Source organism: Salvelinus namaycush, chromosome 20, assembly GCF_016432855.1.
Source record: "Salvelinus namaycush isolate Seneca chromosome 20, SaNama_1.0, whole genome shotgun sequence".
NCBI classification, from domain to species: Eukaryota; Metazoa; Chordata; class Actinopteri; order Salmoniformes; family Salmonidae; genus Salvelinus; species Salvelinus namaycush.
Window position 1 is genome coordinate 32,487,192 of NC_052326.1, and position 16,890 is coordinate 32,504,081.

The 16,890-nt window shown below is 44.1% G+C and overlaps 1 protein-coding gene across 1 annotated transcript in view; it reads right to left on the bottom strand.

Annotated features, from left to right (window-relative positions):
* Window positions 1-279: 279 nt before the first annotated feature.
* The window catches only part of LOC120064915 (E3 ubiquitin-protein ligase MARCHF9-like), a 39,137-nt gene continuing 22,526 nt past the window's right edge, over window positions 280-16,890 (bottom strand). The window contains exons 2-4 of the mRNA XM_039015505.1: window positions 2,392-2,547; window positions 1,222-1,414; window positions 280-608 (exon numbers count right to left, since the gene is read on the bottom strand). Coding sequence (XP_038871433.1) covers window positions 280-608; window positions 1,222-1,414; window positions 2,392-2,547 — 678 coding nt within the window. The remainder of the gene's footprint in view (window positions 609-1,221; window positions 1,415-2,391; window positions 2,548-16,890) is intronic.

Sequence of the window (16,890 nt, forward strand, 5' to 3'; positions counted from 1 at the left end):
TGCAGTTTTTCCTTAGAAAACAGACGAACAGGAATAATGACAATGCTTTATGTAATTCAGCTGGTGAAAGAAAGTCCCCCAACGTTTTTTAAAAATCGAAGCTGTGTCTTTTTTATTTCTTAATTTTTTATTAATGATTTTGTCCTACTGTCTGTGACTAACTTTAACTGTGCTGCTCTCCCTCCCCTCGTGTCCCTAGGGTGGGTTTATCAGGAGCAGGATGTCTGCATCCACGCCCTTGTGTTTGTCGTCGCCCCCCCCCCCCCGTGGGGTCCGGTCTCATACGGTGGTGACCCTCATGACCACCTCACGGTTGGATGTGGCTCTGATGCGAGGGTTGCTGGGCCTCAGCTGGCTGAGGATGTGCAGGATGGTGTAGCCACAGTGGTGGTTGAGAATAGTCCTAACACGCTGGCCTGTCCGGCCCACCCTGTCAGCCGTGGGGAGGGTTTCGTGGGGAGGGTTTCGACCCCCATACTTGCCGCTGGAGCTGACGGGGTCGCCCAGGTCCTTGGCTTTCTCATAGTTCAGTACTTTCCACTGCTGGTTCACTGCCTGCCAGCGCTTAAAGATCCGGTATACTGACGATCCCTCGTGGATTATAAGGCCTGGAGAGAGAATCCAGACAGACGTGAAAATTAGGGAGGAGTAAGAGAGAGAGTGAGAGAAAGAGGGAGAAGAAAGAGAGACGGTGAATAGAAGAGAGATGGAGGGAGGCAAGCAGACAGAGAGAGGTGAAAGATTGCAGAATGTGAATGGCCAGACAAAGAGAGAAACAGATGAAAGGACACAGAGAAAGACAGAGACGGGAGAGAAAGTAAGAAAAAAACACTTTCAAGCAGAAATTATCATAGGCTACCTTTGCACAAGTGTGCTGTAAATATTTAAACAGTCTGGATGTTCAAGGCACTTCAGAAGTGGCTGTACATTTTCAGCTGAGACATATCACACAGGCTACGACCTGAGAAACAAAGACCAAAACAAACAAATTGCTCTCACTCACTTACACTATCTAACACACACACACACACCTCAAGTCTTACTGGAACACTGGAAGTTTCAACCACCATTCCTACATTCAAACTCTGGGAGCATGGAAGTATTCTCCTTTCTTTTCATACGCAACTCTACACATCATACCTGCAATTGCAATCACAAAACCATATGTTTATCTTTTATAGTATGTCGGTGAGGTCTACGTCATAGAACCGTCTAGCTCACCTATGCAAACGATATCCATGAAGCCGTACATGCCATAGCAGATCTGGAAGAGCAGGTCCTGGCGCTGCCACTTGGCCGAGGGGCTGAAGGACGACCACACCAGCCAGGAGATGCTGGCGATGAGGAACAGAGAACCCAGTATAATGGCTGCTATCTGCACCTTCTCTATCACCGTCAGAGAGATGGCTTGCCACTGGAGAGAGTGAGGGGGAGGTTGAGGGAGAGAGAGAGGGGATGGGGTGGAGGGGGAGAGAGAGAGAGCGATAAAGGGACAAGGAGAGAGACAAAGAGAGGGGGGTTGGAGGGAGAGAGGGGAGGCGGCGGATCAATGTGTGTCTTTTTGGTGGAGATAATTATCTGTGCACTGATGTCATGCAGCAACAGGCAAGAAGACTTGTTTTGTTATATTTGTAAGTATTTTGGGAGGATTCGAGTGGCACGTTATGCTTAGCATCCACACAAAACATTAGATTTGATATGGAACTCCTGAGGTACGGGGCAGTACTTGTAGACACACAAAACATTAGATTTGATATTGTCACAAGCCGGCTCATAGCCTGTGACAAAAATGAGGGGACACGAACAGGTATATGCCAATTTAAAAGTGTTCTTTATTATAAACAAACTATTAACTTAAACTAAGAAAAAGGAATGAGGTGTGGAAGTATCATGATGTAAGGTGTATGTAAAGTGCATGGATGCGTGAATATGTGTGTGTGAACATGACTGAGTGAAAACTATGCAAAACTACAAAGGAACAAACAAAACATGATCATACCTGGAGGAGCAGAGAGAGAGATGATTAGTGAAGCAGTTTTATACCCTGAGCCCAGGTGGCTCCAATCACTAACGACCCTCCTCTGCCTGCAGGAGGAACCGCCCCTGCACTGCAGAGGAGGAGCCGTGACAGATATGGAACTCCTGAGGTACGGGGCAGTACTTGTAGACACACAAAACATTAGATTTGATATGGAACTCCTGAGGTACGGGGCAGTACTTGTAGACACACAAAACATTAGATTTGATATGGAACTCCTGAGGTACGGGGCAGTACTTGTAGACACACAAAACATTAGATTTGATATGGAACTCCTGAGGTACGGGGCAGTACTTGTAGACACACAAAAACACGCAAGCACACACGCATACACACACAGACACACACTGTACCTGCAGTGGGTTCTTGGTGCTGATGGCCAGGACCTGGTACTTGAAGTAGCAGAGCTCACAGCTCCAGGAGCCTCTCTCGCTGATCCAGCGGATGAGGCAGGGCTGGTGGGTACAGCGCACAGATCCGTCACAACGACACGGGCTCAACAACTCCCCCTGCAGGAGACAGAGAAGGAAACAGAGTCTTCTGTTAAATCTCTCTATATATCTCCTGAAGGCATGGGCAACAACTCCAATATTTTGATCCTAAACTTTTGATCCATACCAGCACTAGAATACCTGATTCAGCTAAGCATGGTGTGGATGATTACTAGATTTGTTGAATCCAGTCTGTTAGTAAAGGGTTGCTAGAAGCCTGCAAACCCTGGGACCAGGCACTACCCAGCTAACAATTCTAGCACAGGAGGCTGCTGAAGGGAGGACGCCTCATAATAATGGCTGGAATGGAGTGAATGGAATGGTATCAAACACATGGAAACCATGTGTTTTATGAGCTCGATACCATTCCATTAATTCCATTCCAGCCATTACTATGACCCCGTCCTCCGCAAGGTGCCACCAACTTCCTGTGAATTCTAGGGAGAGAGAACATTTTTGTAATGTTACCCATAATGTTCCCCTAATGTTTGAGTGTCCAGTTTAGCAATTGTTAAGGGAACATTCTATCTATGTTAGCAAAAACCTTCTGAGAACCTTTCTATATAACTTATCTAGAATGTGGTTACAATGTTCTCAGAATAAACAACATTAATGTCGTAGACATTTTATGGGATGTTGCAAGAACACTCCTGTGTCCAGTTTTCTAAGTGTTAGGAGAATATTCCATCAACGTCACAAACATACACTACTAAAGTATGTGGACACCTGCTTGTCGAACATCTCATTCCAAAATCATGGGCATTAATATGGAGTTGGTCCCCCCTTTGCTGCTATAAACAGCCTCCTCTCTTTTGGGAAGGCTTTCCACTAGATGTTGGAACATTGCTGCGGGGACTTGCTTCCATTCAGCCAAAAGAGCATTAGTGAGGTCGGACACTGATGTTGGGCGATTAGGCCTGGCTCACAGTCAGCGTTCCAATTCATCCCAAAGGTGTTTGATGGGGTTGAAGTCAGGGCTCTGTGCAGGCCAGTCAAGTTCTTCCACACCGATCTCGACAAACCATTTCTATATGGACCTCACTTTGTGCACGGGGGCATTGTAATCCTGGAACAGGAAAGGGCCTTCCCCAAACTGTTGCCACAAAGTTGGAAGCACAGAATCGTCTAGAATGTAATTGTATGCTGTAGCGTTAAGATTTTCCTTCACTGGGACTAAGGGGCCTAGCCCGAACCATGAAAAACAGCCACAAACCATTATTCCTCCTCCACCAAACTTTACAGGTGGCAAATTGGGGCAGGCAGTGTTCTCCTGGCATCCGCCAAACCCAGATTCCGCCAAACCCAGATTCACCCAACTGCCAGTTGGTGAAGCGTGATTCATCACTCCAGAGAACACATTTCCACTGCTCCAGAGTCAAATGGTGGTGAGCTTTACACCACTCCAGCCGACACTTGGCATTGCGCATGGTGATCTTAGACTTGTGGCCATGGAAACCCAATTCATGAAGCTCTCAACGAACAGTTCTTGTGCTGACGTTGCTTCCAGAGGCAGTTTGGAACTTGGTAGTGAGTGTTTCATCTGAGAGACGCACTACGCACTTCAGCACTCGCCGGTCCCGTTCTGTGAGCTTGTGTGGCCTATCACTTTGTTGCTGAGCCGTTGTTGCTCCTTGTTTTTTCCACGTCACAATAACAGCACTTACAGTTGACCGGGGCAGCTTTAGCAGGGCAGCAATTGGACGAACGGACTTGTTGGAAAGGTGGCATCCTATGAAGGTGCCACTTTGAAAGTCACGGAGCTTGGAGATTGCATAGCAGTGTGCCCAATTTTATATATCTGTCAGAAATGGGTGTGGCTGAAATAGCCGAGTCCACTAATTTGAAGGGATGTCCACATACTTTTGTATATATAGTGTACATAGAACATGGTTGCCATGTTCTCAGAATGTAAAATATTAAAGTTCTAGACACGTTTCATGGGAACTTCACAAAAACATTTGTGCATCAGTTGTCAGTTGTCAGGACGTCCCCTGATTTTCTACATTGTAGAATAATAGTGGAGACATCAAAACTATGAAATAACACATATGGAATCATGTAGTAACCAAAAAAGGGTTATATTTGAGATTCTTCAAATAGCCACCCTTTGCCTTGATGACATCTTTGCACACTCTTTGCATTCTCTCAACCAGATTCACCTGGAATGCTTTTCCAACAGTCTTGAAGGAGTTCCCACATATGCTGAGCACTTGTTGGCTGCTTTTCCTTCACTCTGCATTCCAACTCATCCCTAACCATCTCAACTGGGTTGAGGTCAGATGATTGTGGAGGCCAGGTCATCTGATGCAGCACTCCATTACTCTCTTTCTTGGTTAAATAGCCCTTACACAGCCTGGAGGTGTGTTGGGTCATTGTCCTGTTGAAAAACAAATGATAGTCCCACTAAGCACAAACCAGATGGGATGGCGTATCGCTGCAGAATGCTGTGGTAGCCATGCTGGTAAAGTGGGCCTTGAATTCTAAATAAATCACTGACAGTGTCACCAGCAAAGCACCCCCTCACCATCACACCTCCTCCTCCATGCTTCATGGTGGGAATCACACATGCGGAGATCATCCGTTCACTTACTCTGCATCTCACAAAGACACGACGGTTGGAACCAAAAATCTCAAATTTGGACTCATTAGACCAAAGGACAGATTTCCACCAATCTAATGTCCATTGCTCGTGTTTCTTTTCCCAAGCAAGTCTCTTCTTATTATAGGTGTCCTTTAGTAGTGGTTTCTTTGCAGCAATTCGACCATGAAGGCCTGATTCACATCGTCTCCTCTGAACAGTTGATATTGAGATGTGTCTGTTACTTGAACTCTGTGAAGCATTTATTTGGGCTGCAATTTCTGAGGCTGGTAACTCTACTGAACTTATCCTCTGCAGCAGAGGTAACTCTGGGTCTTCCTTTCCTGTGGCGGTGCTCATGAGAGCCAGTTTCATCATAGCGCTTGATGGTTTTTGCGACAGCACTTGAAGAAACTTTCAAAGTTCTTGAAATTTTCCAGATTGACTGACCTTCAAGTCTTAAAGTAATGATGGACTGTCACTCTATCTCTCTATTTATTTGAGCTGTTTTTGCCATAATATGGACTTGGTCTTTTACCAAATAGTGCTATCTTCAGTATACCCCCCTACCTTATCACAACACAACTGATTGGCTCAAACGCATTACGATGGAAAGAAATTCCACTATTTAACTTTTAACAAGGCACAGCTGTTAATTGAAATGCATTCCAGGTGACTACCTCATGAAGCTGGTTGAGAGAATGCCAAGCGTGTGCAAAGCTGCCATCAAGGCAAAGGGTGGGTAAAATATATTTTGATTTGTTTAACACTTTTTTGGTTACTACATGATGTGTTATTTCATAGTTTTGATTGTCTTCACTATTATTATACAATGTAGAAAATAGTAAAAAATAAAGATAAACCCTTGAATGAGTAGGTGTTGACCTGTAGTGTATTTGGCCATACCTGGCATGAACATTTATTTTCACTTTTTGCAATATAAAAATTCTAATAAAAGCGATCAAAGTGAATTTGAGTTGCCTCTTCGTTAATTCTCCTGCCCCCACAAAAAACGTAACGTGATAAAGTAGATTTTCAGCCAGGGCCTAAACAGCAGCACCCCTGATGAATTTATATACATTTCCCAAAATTATAGAAGTACTGCTTTGTTCAGAAATAAATGAAAACATTCAAAATAGCCTACTACACCATGAGAAGGCCTATAATTTAGCCACAGAGGATCAATAGCTTTTTTTATTTATTGCCTAGCTGTTGATTGTAGCCTACAGTCGGGAACGCGCTGCATATCTGTCAGTAGAAAAACAACAACAAAAAAGGTTTTTCGCAATATTTCTAATACAATCAGTGGCGACCAATCATTCATAAAAAAATTTAAAAAAGCATATTCATTTTCCATTAATACGTGTCACATACCAGTTTGCAAACAATGTAAAAAAATTAAATAAACTAAACATAATTTAGTTAATAAAGCCACATACAAACATGGTCTAATGTTTGCTTTCTTGAGTAAGGCAGCTCAAAAATGCAGGCGTTTCAGCCTAGCTCAGTGCTTTCTGTGATGGTGGGGTTGGAAGGGAAATACGGAGCGTAGGGGTTGGCTATGTTCTCTAGTTGCACCGTGATTGGCTCAGTGTTCTGTCACTCATGGGGACACTATATCACCACAAAATCAACATGGAGAGCTCAAACATTTAAGCCCCTTGGGTGCTGCCATAGAGTTACATTAGAAGTGCCCATACAAGAAGACTCAAGGTCATTGGCCACAGATAAAATGACATCAAATAACGTAATATGTACAGTAGCTTTGATTGGACTGATCATGTCATGTCATACTTTCAAAATCTTAGCTAGCAGTCATCATCATGAATCAAGTCGACAATCTACTGGCAAATCCTTTTCAACCCCGAGAAATTATGAAGATAAATTATAGATAAAACGTATCGGTGCTCATCGGCCATTGGACATAAACATTACACAACAAGTTAGAAATCGCAAATTCAACAATGAGTGGTTTGGAAGGAATCTGTGGCCAACTGCAAGCAAAGCAATCACTAGCCTGCTATTCAGTGGATTGGATGTTTGGTCCAAGTCCGGGTTTAATTATTATTAGTATTTCATTTTTATTGAACCTTTATTTAACTAGGCAAGTCAATTAAGAACAAATTATTATTTATAATGATGGCCTATCCAGGCCAAACCCGGACGATGCTGGGCCAATTGGGCGCTGCCCTATGGGACTCCCAATCACGGCCAGATGTGATACAGCCTGGATTTCAACCAGGGACTGTAGTGACGCATCTTGCACTGAGATGCCTTAGACCACTGCGTCACTCGGGAGCCCTCAAGGGTCTCTTTTCCAAGCTTAAAAGGATAAACATTCAACGTTGGCCGTGCTGTCATTCCAGCATGACTTCTGCCGCTTTCAAAACAACTGGAAACTCTGGGAAATCTGACTTCAGTTGAGTTCATGACAGCTATGAAATTGGAAAAAAAACGAGCTCCGACTGGGAAAATACATTTTGAACGGTGATCCAACTTGCAATTCCAAGTCGGGATCTGGGCCTCTTTCTAGAGCTCCGACCTCAAATCAAATTGTATTTGTCACATGCATCAAATACAACAGGTGTAGACCTTACCGTGAAATGCTTACTTACAAGTCCTTAACCAACAATGCATTTTTTCGAAAAATAAGAGTTAAGAAAAAAATTGTTACTAAATAAACTAAAGTAAAAAATAAAAGAGCAACAATGAAATAACAATTACAAGGCTATACACAGGGGGTACCGGTACCGAGTCAATGTGCGGGTGTACAGGATCACTAACATCATGATTCAATCTTGTTTTTCCAAGTTCCCAGTTGTCTTGAAAACACCAAAAAATTCAGAGAATGCCAGACTTTGATGACAAAGTTTGGACCGAAGGACCGCCGCACCACCTTCCTGTTCAAGTGAGCACAGCACAATAAGGTGAGTCCAAAAATGTATTGTATGATGCGGCATAAATGATGTAAATTATATACTGTAGCAAAGAAAGTAATACTAAGTGTATGTTGTGTAGTAAGCTGTTCGTAGCCTATGTGCCTACCCCTCATAATTTAGCCTACTGTTCTTCTGACTTGGTGGAGCACATGTAGCCTATAGCCTGTTTTAGAGAAATATCATCATCGGATTCTGTAAGAGCTTTCATTGTTTGCTTATATGCCCCTTTATTTATCCTACGGTTCTGACTTGGCGTACAGAGAACACTGTAAGAACCGCCCATGCTCTGAAGTCTGTCGCTGTACATTTCAAAAGTGCTGAACAAATAGTTATATTGACTACGTCCGTCCTAGCTCACTCATTAATGTCTTAATCAAAATTACAGATTGCCTTTTATCCGCTCGTCGTCCCCTTATGCCATAGTTTGTACATCTCAATTCTCAGTAGAAACCACATTTGTTTAAGCAAGTCAGCCATTTTTTTTAAAGGCAGTAAATAAGACTGAATTAAATGTTTCGCTGCCAGACAAGGCAGCTAAAACAGTGGTAAGGTGTTGGGACTGCTGATGGGACTCTGCTGTTGGGATAGCTTTATGTAGACCCTAACAGCTTGTGGGCACCGTTTTTCACTGTTATAGTGCAATTAATGTATTGTTTAGTGTTGTGTTGTGTTGTGCAGTGACTTTGCTGGCATGTATAAAAAGAAATTGAATGGAAGTTTGCCCCACCAAGATTTTTCCACATTTTGTTACATTACAGCCGTATTCTAAAATGTATTAAATTGTTATTTTCCTTCATTAATCTATCTACACAGAATACCCCTTAATGACTAATAAAAAAACACAAAACTGAAATATCCCATTTACACGTACAAGTATTCAGACCCTTTACTGAGTACTTTGTTGAAGCACCTTTGGCAGCGATTACAGCCTCAAGTCTTCTTGGGTATGACGCTACAAGCTTGGCACACCTGTATTTGGGGAGTTTCTCCCATGCTTCTCTGCAGATCCTCTCAAGCTCTGTCAGGTTGGATGGGGAGCGTCGCTGCACAGCCATTTTCAGGTCTCTCCAGAGATGTTCGATCGGGTTCAAGTCCAGGCTCTGGCTGGCCCACTCAAGGACATTCAGAGACTTGTCCCGAAGCCACTCCTGCATTGTCTTGGCTATGTGCTTAGGGTCATTGTCCTATTGGATGGTGAACCTTAGCCCCAGTTTGAGGTCCTGAGCTCTCTGGAACAGGTTTTCATCAAGGGTCTCTCTGTACTTTGCTCCATTCATCTTTCCCTCGATCCTGACTAGTCTCCTAGTCCCTGCCACTGAAAAACATCCCCACAGCATGATGCTGCCACCCCCATGCTTCACCATAGGGATGGTGACAGGTTTCTTCCAGACGTGACACTTGACATTCAGGCCAAAGAGTTCAATCTTGGATTCATCAGACCAGAGAATCTTGTTTCTTTAGGTGGCTTTTGGCAAACTCCAAGCGGGCTGTCATGTGCTTTTTACTGAGAAGTGGCTTCCATCTGGCCACTCTACCATAACGACCTGTTTGGTGGAGCACTGCAGAGTTGGTTGTCCATCTCGAAGATTCTCCCATCTCCACTGAGGAACTCTGGAGCTCTGTCAGAGTGACCATCGGGTTCTTGGTCACCTCCCTGACCCGGCCAAAATTGCTCAGTTTGGCCGGGTGGCCAGCTCTAGGAAGAGTCTTAGTGGTTCCAAACTTCTTCCATTTAAGAATGATGGAGGCCACTGTGTTCTTGGAGACCTTCAATGCTGCAGACATTTTTTGGTACCCTTCCCCAGATCTGTGCCTCGACACAATCCTGTCTCGGAGCTCTACGGACAATTCCTTCGACCTCATGGCTTGGTATTCGCTCTGACATGCACTGTCAACTGTGGGACCTTATATAGACAGGTGTGTCCCTTCTAAATCAAGTCCAATCAATTGAATTTACCACAGGTGAACTCCAATCAATTTGTAGAAACATCTCAAGGATGATCAATGTAACCAGGATGCACCTGAGCTCAATTTAGAGTTTCATAGCAAAGGTTCTGATGACATATTTTTTATTTTTAATACATTTGCAGAAAAAAACAGTTTTTGTTTTGTCATTATGGGTTATTGTGTGTAGATTGATGAGTCAAATGTTTTATTTAATCAATTTTAGAATAAGGCTGTAACAAAATGTGGAAAAAGTCATGGGGTCTGAATACTTTCCGAATACGCTGTACATGCTAAAATCACCATTGAATCCAATCGAGGGATAACACAGGTTAGAAAGCAAATGGCTACTGCTGAAAAGAGAAGAGTCTATGCTATGTGTCTCCACACAGCTAGGCCTAGGCCATTGATGGATTCAAGACAAGGTCGTTTTTATTGATCTCAAATTCTCAGTTTGTCAGTCAATGTAGCCTGCCATTTGGATCATTTTTGCGGTATTAAAAAATATTCTGCCATTGTCTCCAGTCATGTAAAATGACGTAGAATTGCATGAAATGCGTTTATAAAAGGCCAACATTTTCCCAGACCGTAGGCTAATAAAAATGTTCCCCATGCTTGCAACTTCTGTAAGTGCCTCTACTCTACTGCTCTATGTCACTACGCAAATGTGATGATATGCATGCAATGCTTTATTATAAAGGTGATTTTGTTTTCTCATGCGTTCCGGTACCTCAGCACTCCCGAGGTCACCGCCCTCTCACGTTCACTTTTTGTTCCGGCACCTCCCGTTTTACAAATTAAGCACTGGGGATACTCACACACACACACACACACACACACACACACACACACACACACACACACACACACACACACACAGTGTTTTTAACATACAGTGTTTTCAACTTACATACTTGACACATTTTGACATACATGATTACATTGTGCATGTACATTTTTTACAGTAATTGTTGGAATAGTATTTTTATTGGAATTTCGCAATTTTCTCCCACATTAAGAGATACAGTAACAAAGATAACATTAAAATAACAAAGAACAAAAATTAAATTAACAAACAGACAGAAATTAAACACACATTTTTAAATAAAGGAATTATGTGAAATACATGGAACGTACAGTGTAATCCTGAGACATGTAAACAACCACCATTCTAAGAAAATCCTTGCAGCATAATAGCTGATAAATCAGGTTCTAGGTAAATAAAATAATGTCCCCAAACTTTGTAGAACTTGTCTATTTTAGAATGTAATGTACAAGTCAAATATTCAAATGGAGCCCATTCAAATATTATCTTACGCCAATCTTTAATAGAAGAGACCTTGTCACTAATCAACTGTAAGAGGATGTTTTTCCTCGCTGCGAAGGTAAGGATGTTGTAAAGCCTCCTCTTACCCACAGAAGTAACATGCCTACTAGGGAGACCTAACAGCAAAGAAACTGGGTCCAATTCTAGGTCGGCCCTAGGATTTCTTGAAGAACATTAGACCAGTACCTTTGTAATTTGGAACATGACCATAAACAATGTGTTAGGGTGCCTGTATCAGTTTTGCATTTAAGACACTGATGAGAAGAGGAAGAGGGGCTAATAGCATGTCTGTGATTCTGGGATCTATGCAGTCTTTGTACTATTCTTAATTGGATTGCTCTAGTATGATTACAGATATTGTTTTTGCATATCGCCAAATGTCCTCCCACGTCACCTCGTCAATAGTAGCAGACAATTCTTTCTCCCGCACTCGCTTGACCCCCTGTGTGTCAACAGTAGAAAAGGACCTTAAAGCATCATAAAATATACTTACAGACATTTTCCTTTGTAAGAAAAAAAACATTATTTCAATGACAGACACATCAGGGTTGCCAATCAAGATGGTGCTCTTCAAAATATAATGTCCAACTTGTAGAAAGCAGAAAAAGTCCTGCTTTGGGAGGCAATATTTCTCATCTGCTCAAATTACAATAACATCTTATCAGTGAATAAATTATTTAGTCTAACATTTGGTTTAATAAGGGTTTAGGCAAAGCCAGCATCCAGTAATCCTGGTCCAACATCTGGGTTGTTAAGAATCGGGGTAAGAGCAGAGGTCAGTTTGGAACCTTCCCAAAAAACGTTGAACTGACCTCCATGCTTTGAGTGTATTAAGTGTAATGGGATTATTGCAGAAATCTTTTACAGATTTGAAGCTTCTGAAAAATAAAAGATTATGCAAGATTATTCTTTTTGAAAAAGAAGTCTCAATATCTGTTGCAACTTTGTACTGAGGTAGCTAAGGTAGTCAAGCGCAGGATAGCAGAGATGTCAAAGTAGCGTTTTCAATAGGCAAGTCCAAAATGGGTCAGGTACAATACCAATAAACGCCCAAGACATAGGAACACACAGTCACTCACGGAAGGAGAAAAAACAACGCTCCTTACTTTTCCTACAACACTGTACACACGTGAATAAACTGAGGAAAACCTCAACGAGCAACATGAAAATAATCCCGCACAAACCTAAGCGGGAAACAGGGGTAAATATACACACAGAAATTAAAGCAAATGAAAACCAGGTGTGAATGAACTAAAGACAAAACAAACGGAAAAAGAAAAATGGATCGGTGATGGCTAGTAGGCCGGCGACGCCGACCGCCGAGCACCACCCGAACAAGGAGAGGAACCACCTTCGGTGGAAGTCGTGAGAGTACCCCCCCCCCTTGACGCGCGGCTCCCACAGCGCGCCGACGCTGACCTCGAGGACGACCCGGAGGACGAGGTGCAGGGCGATCCGGATGGAGGCGGTGAAACTCCCTCAGCATCGATGGGTCTAATACGTCCTCCACCGGCACCCAGCATCTCTCCTCCGGGCCGTACCCCTCCCAATCCACGAGGTACTGAAGGCCCCTCACCCGACGCCTTGAGTCCAGTACGGACCGAACTGCATATGCCGGGGCCCCCTCGATGTCCAGAGGGGGCGGAGGAACCTCCCGCACCTCAGCTTCTTGAAGCGGACCAGCCACCACCGGCCTGAGGAGAGACACATGAAACGAGGGGTTAATACGGTAATCAGGGGGAAGCTGTAACCTGTAACACACCTCGTTTATTCTCCTCAGGAATTTAAATGGCCCCACAAACCGCGGACCCAGCTTCCGGCAGGGCAGGCGGAGGGGCAGGTTTCGGGTCGAGAGCCAGACCCGGTCCCCCGGTGTTCGCCTCACTGCGGTGACGGTCAGCGCTCACCTTCTGCCGCCCTTCGGCCCGTTTAAGGTACCCGTGGGCGGCCTCCCAGGTCTCCTTCGAGCGCCTCACCCATTCGTCCACCACAGGAGCCTCGGTCTGGCTCTGATGCCACGGTACCAGAACCGGCTGATACCTCAACACACACTGGAAGGGCGATAGGTTAGTAGAGGAGTGGCGGAGTGAGTTCTGGGCCATCTTTGCCCATGGGCCGAACGTTGCCCACTCCCCTGGCCGGTCCTGGCAATACGACCGCAGAAACCTCCCCACATCCTGGTTTACTCTCTCCACCTGCCCATTACTCTCGGGGTGAAAACCTGAGGTAAGGCTGATGGAGACCCCCGGACGCTCCATGAACGCCTTCCAAACCCTGGACGTGAACTGGGGACCCCGATCAGAAACTATGTCCCCAGGTACCCCGTAGTGCCGGAAGACGTGTGTAATCAGGGCCTCTGCAGTCTGTAGGGCCGTAGGGAGACCGGGCAAAGGGAGGAGACGACAGGACTTAGAAAACCGATCCACAATGACCAGGATCGTGGTGTTGCCCTGTGACGGAGGAAGATTGGTCAGGAAGAGCATTCTTCAACCCGTACAGCATGACGAGGTACTCATAATGGCCGGATGTGGTACTAAACGCTGTCTTCCACTCATCTCCCTCCCAGATACGCACCAAGTTATACGCGCTCCTGAGATCCAGTTTTGTGAAGAAGCGTGCCCTGTGAAATGACTCAATCGCCGTGGCGATGAGAGGTAGCGGGTAACTGTACCCCACCGTAATGGAATTTAGACCTCTATAGTCAAAGCACGTACGCAGACCTCCCTCCTTCTTCTTCACAAAAAAGAAACTCGAGGAGGCAGGTGACGTGGAGGGCCGAATGTACCCCTGCCCCAGAGATTCAGAGACATATGTCTCCATAGCCACCGTCTCCTCCTATGACAGCGGATACACGTGACTCCTGGGAAGTGCGGCGTCTACCAGGAGATTTATCGCACAATCCCCTCGTCGATGAGGTGGTAATTGAGTCGCCTTCTTTTTACAGAAGGCGATAGCCAAATCGGCATATTCTGAGGGAATGCGCACGGTGGAGACTTGGTCTGGACTCTCCACCCTCGTTGCACCAATGGAAACTCCTACACACCTGCCTGAGCACTCCTCTAACCACCCCTTTAGAGCCCTCTGCTGCCACGAAATCTTGGGGTTGTGACAGGCCAACCAGGGTATCCCAAGCACCACGGGAAACGCAGGAGAATCAATAAGGAAGAGACTAATTCTCTCCGCATGAACCTCCTGCGTAACCATGCCCAATGGAGCCGTGGCTTCCCTGATTAGCCCTGACCCTAATGGTTGACTATCTAAAGCGTGCACTGGGAAGGGCTTATCAATCTGAACTATACGCAAAACCACGGTCAATAAAATTCCCCGCTGCGCCTGAATCTACTAGCGCCTGATGCTGGGAATGTGGGGCAAACTCAGGAAAAGAAATCAACACATACATGTGAGCAACAGGGGACTCTGGGAGAGCCTGGTGCCGACTCACCTGGGGTGACCAAACAGTGCCTTGCCTGTCGTCTCGACTCCTAGAACGCCCAAGACATAGGAACACACAGTCACTCACGGAAGGAGAAAAAACAACGCCCCTTACTTTTCCTACAACACTGTACACACGTGAATAAACTGAGGAAAACCTCAACGAGCAACATGAAAATAATCCCGCACAAACCTAAGTGGGAAACAGGGGTAAATATACACACAGAAATTAAAGCAAATGAAAACCAGGTGTGAATGAACTAAAGACAAAACAAACGGAAAAAGAAAAATGGATCGGTGATGGCTAGTAGGCCGGCAATGCCGAGCGCCAAGCGCCGCCCGAACAAGGAGAGGAACCACCTTCGGTGGAAATCGTGACAATATCTAACCAAATAGAGGAGTCATCACTTGTAATCCAGTCAGAAATATAACTTAAGTGGGCACACCATTGATAAAACCTCATATTGGGCAAATCCAAGCCCCCCTAGAACTTAACCAGCCTTTTTTTAAATATTTTATTACCTTATTGGAAAGTAAGACTGGGATCATTTGGATTGGGTAAAGTAGTCTAGGTAAAATATTCATTTTCAAGAGGGATATTCTATCCAATAATGAAATTGGGAGAGAGTTCCAGCACTCCAGATCCAGTCTTATTGTGTCAAATAATGGAACAAAATTGCCTTTGTACATTTGCTAGAATTTGGGAGTTACAAAAATACCCAGATACATTAAACCTGAGGGAGACCATTTAAAAGGAAAGGGGGGAGAGGTAGTAGGTACAAAGCTAAAACTACCAAGTGGCATAGCCTCTGATTTAGTTAATCTTGTAGCCTGGGAATACACTGAATAATTCAATAATATTAACAAGAGATGTAATTGAAGTCTCAGGGCTAGAGATGAATATCAAAACATCATCAGCATACAAGCTTATGTTATGATGATTGTCACCAATGAGCAGACCCTATATAGCAGGCGTTACTCTGATGGCCTCGGCCAGCGAGTGCAAATAGGAGAGGGGACAAAAGACAGCCCTGTCTGGTACCTCTGTGTGTGGAGAAGTTATTTGACCTTAGTCCATTAGTAAGGACATCAGCCTGAGGGTCATCATATAATACCTTAACACGTTCTATAAAGTTGTCACCTAGACTAAATTTAGTCAGTGCAAAGAATAGGTAAGACCACTCCACACGGTCAAATGCTTTTTCAGCATCTAGGGAGAGCACAAGACCATCCACAGCACTTCGTTGATAGGTTTGAATAACATTATGAACTTGAATAACATTAAGAAGCCGCCTGACATTATTACATGAGTTATTTCCCTTAACGAAGCCACTTTGGTCCCCTTTCACAATTAGTGGCAATAAGTCCTCTCGTCGTGCGGCAAGGATTTTAGATAGCAATTTTCTATCCACATTCAGAAGGGCAATAGGTCTGTACGAGGAACAAGACTCTGGGCATTTCCCCTTTTTGAGAATAAGTGATATGTTAGTTTCCCTCAGAGTTGGCTCAAGGATCAGGCCATGGAACTCCTTATAGAACTCACTACAAAACCTGTCTGGTCCTGGGGCCCTGCCATTTGGGGCGGCAGGTAGCCTAGTGGTTAGAGCATTGGACTAGTAACTGAAAGGTTGCATGATCAAATCCCCAAGGTAAAAATCTGTCGTTCTGCCCTTGAACGAAGCAGTTAAACCACTGTTCCTAGGCTGTCATTGAAAATAAGAATTTGTTGTTAACTGACTTGCCTAGTTAAAGACGGATAAAATAAATTTAAAAATATATATTTTTTGCAGATTCTCAATTGCAAACATGAATTCTACCTTGGAAATAAGGGCATTAAGGAGAGAGCTCTGTTCTTCGGAAATAGTAAAGAGCTCAATCTTAGAAAATAAGTCCTCCATTAGTTTGGGTGCATCATTTGTCAGTTCTGAGGCATAAAGATTTGCAAAACATTTCTTAAATGATTAATTTATCCATTTATTTGAATATAAATGGTTGCCATCAGAATCAGTAATAGTAACAATTGAATGCCAGTCTACTTTCTTTTTAGCTAGGCATGCCAAATATTTTCCTGGTTTATCGCCATGTTCATAAAGCTTTTGCCTGACAAATCTAATTTTCTTTTCAGCATCCTGTGGTAGGAG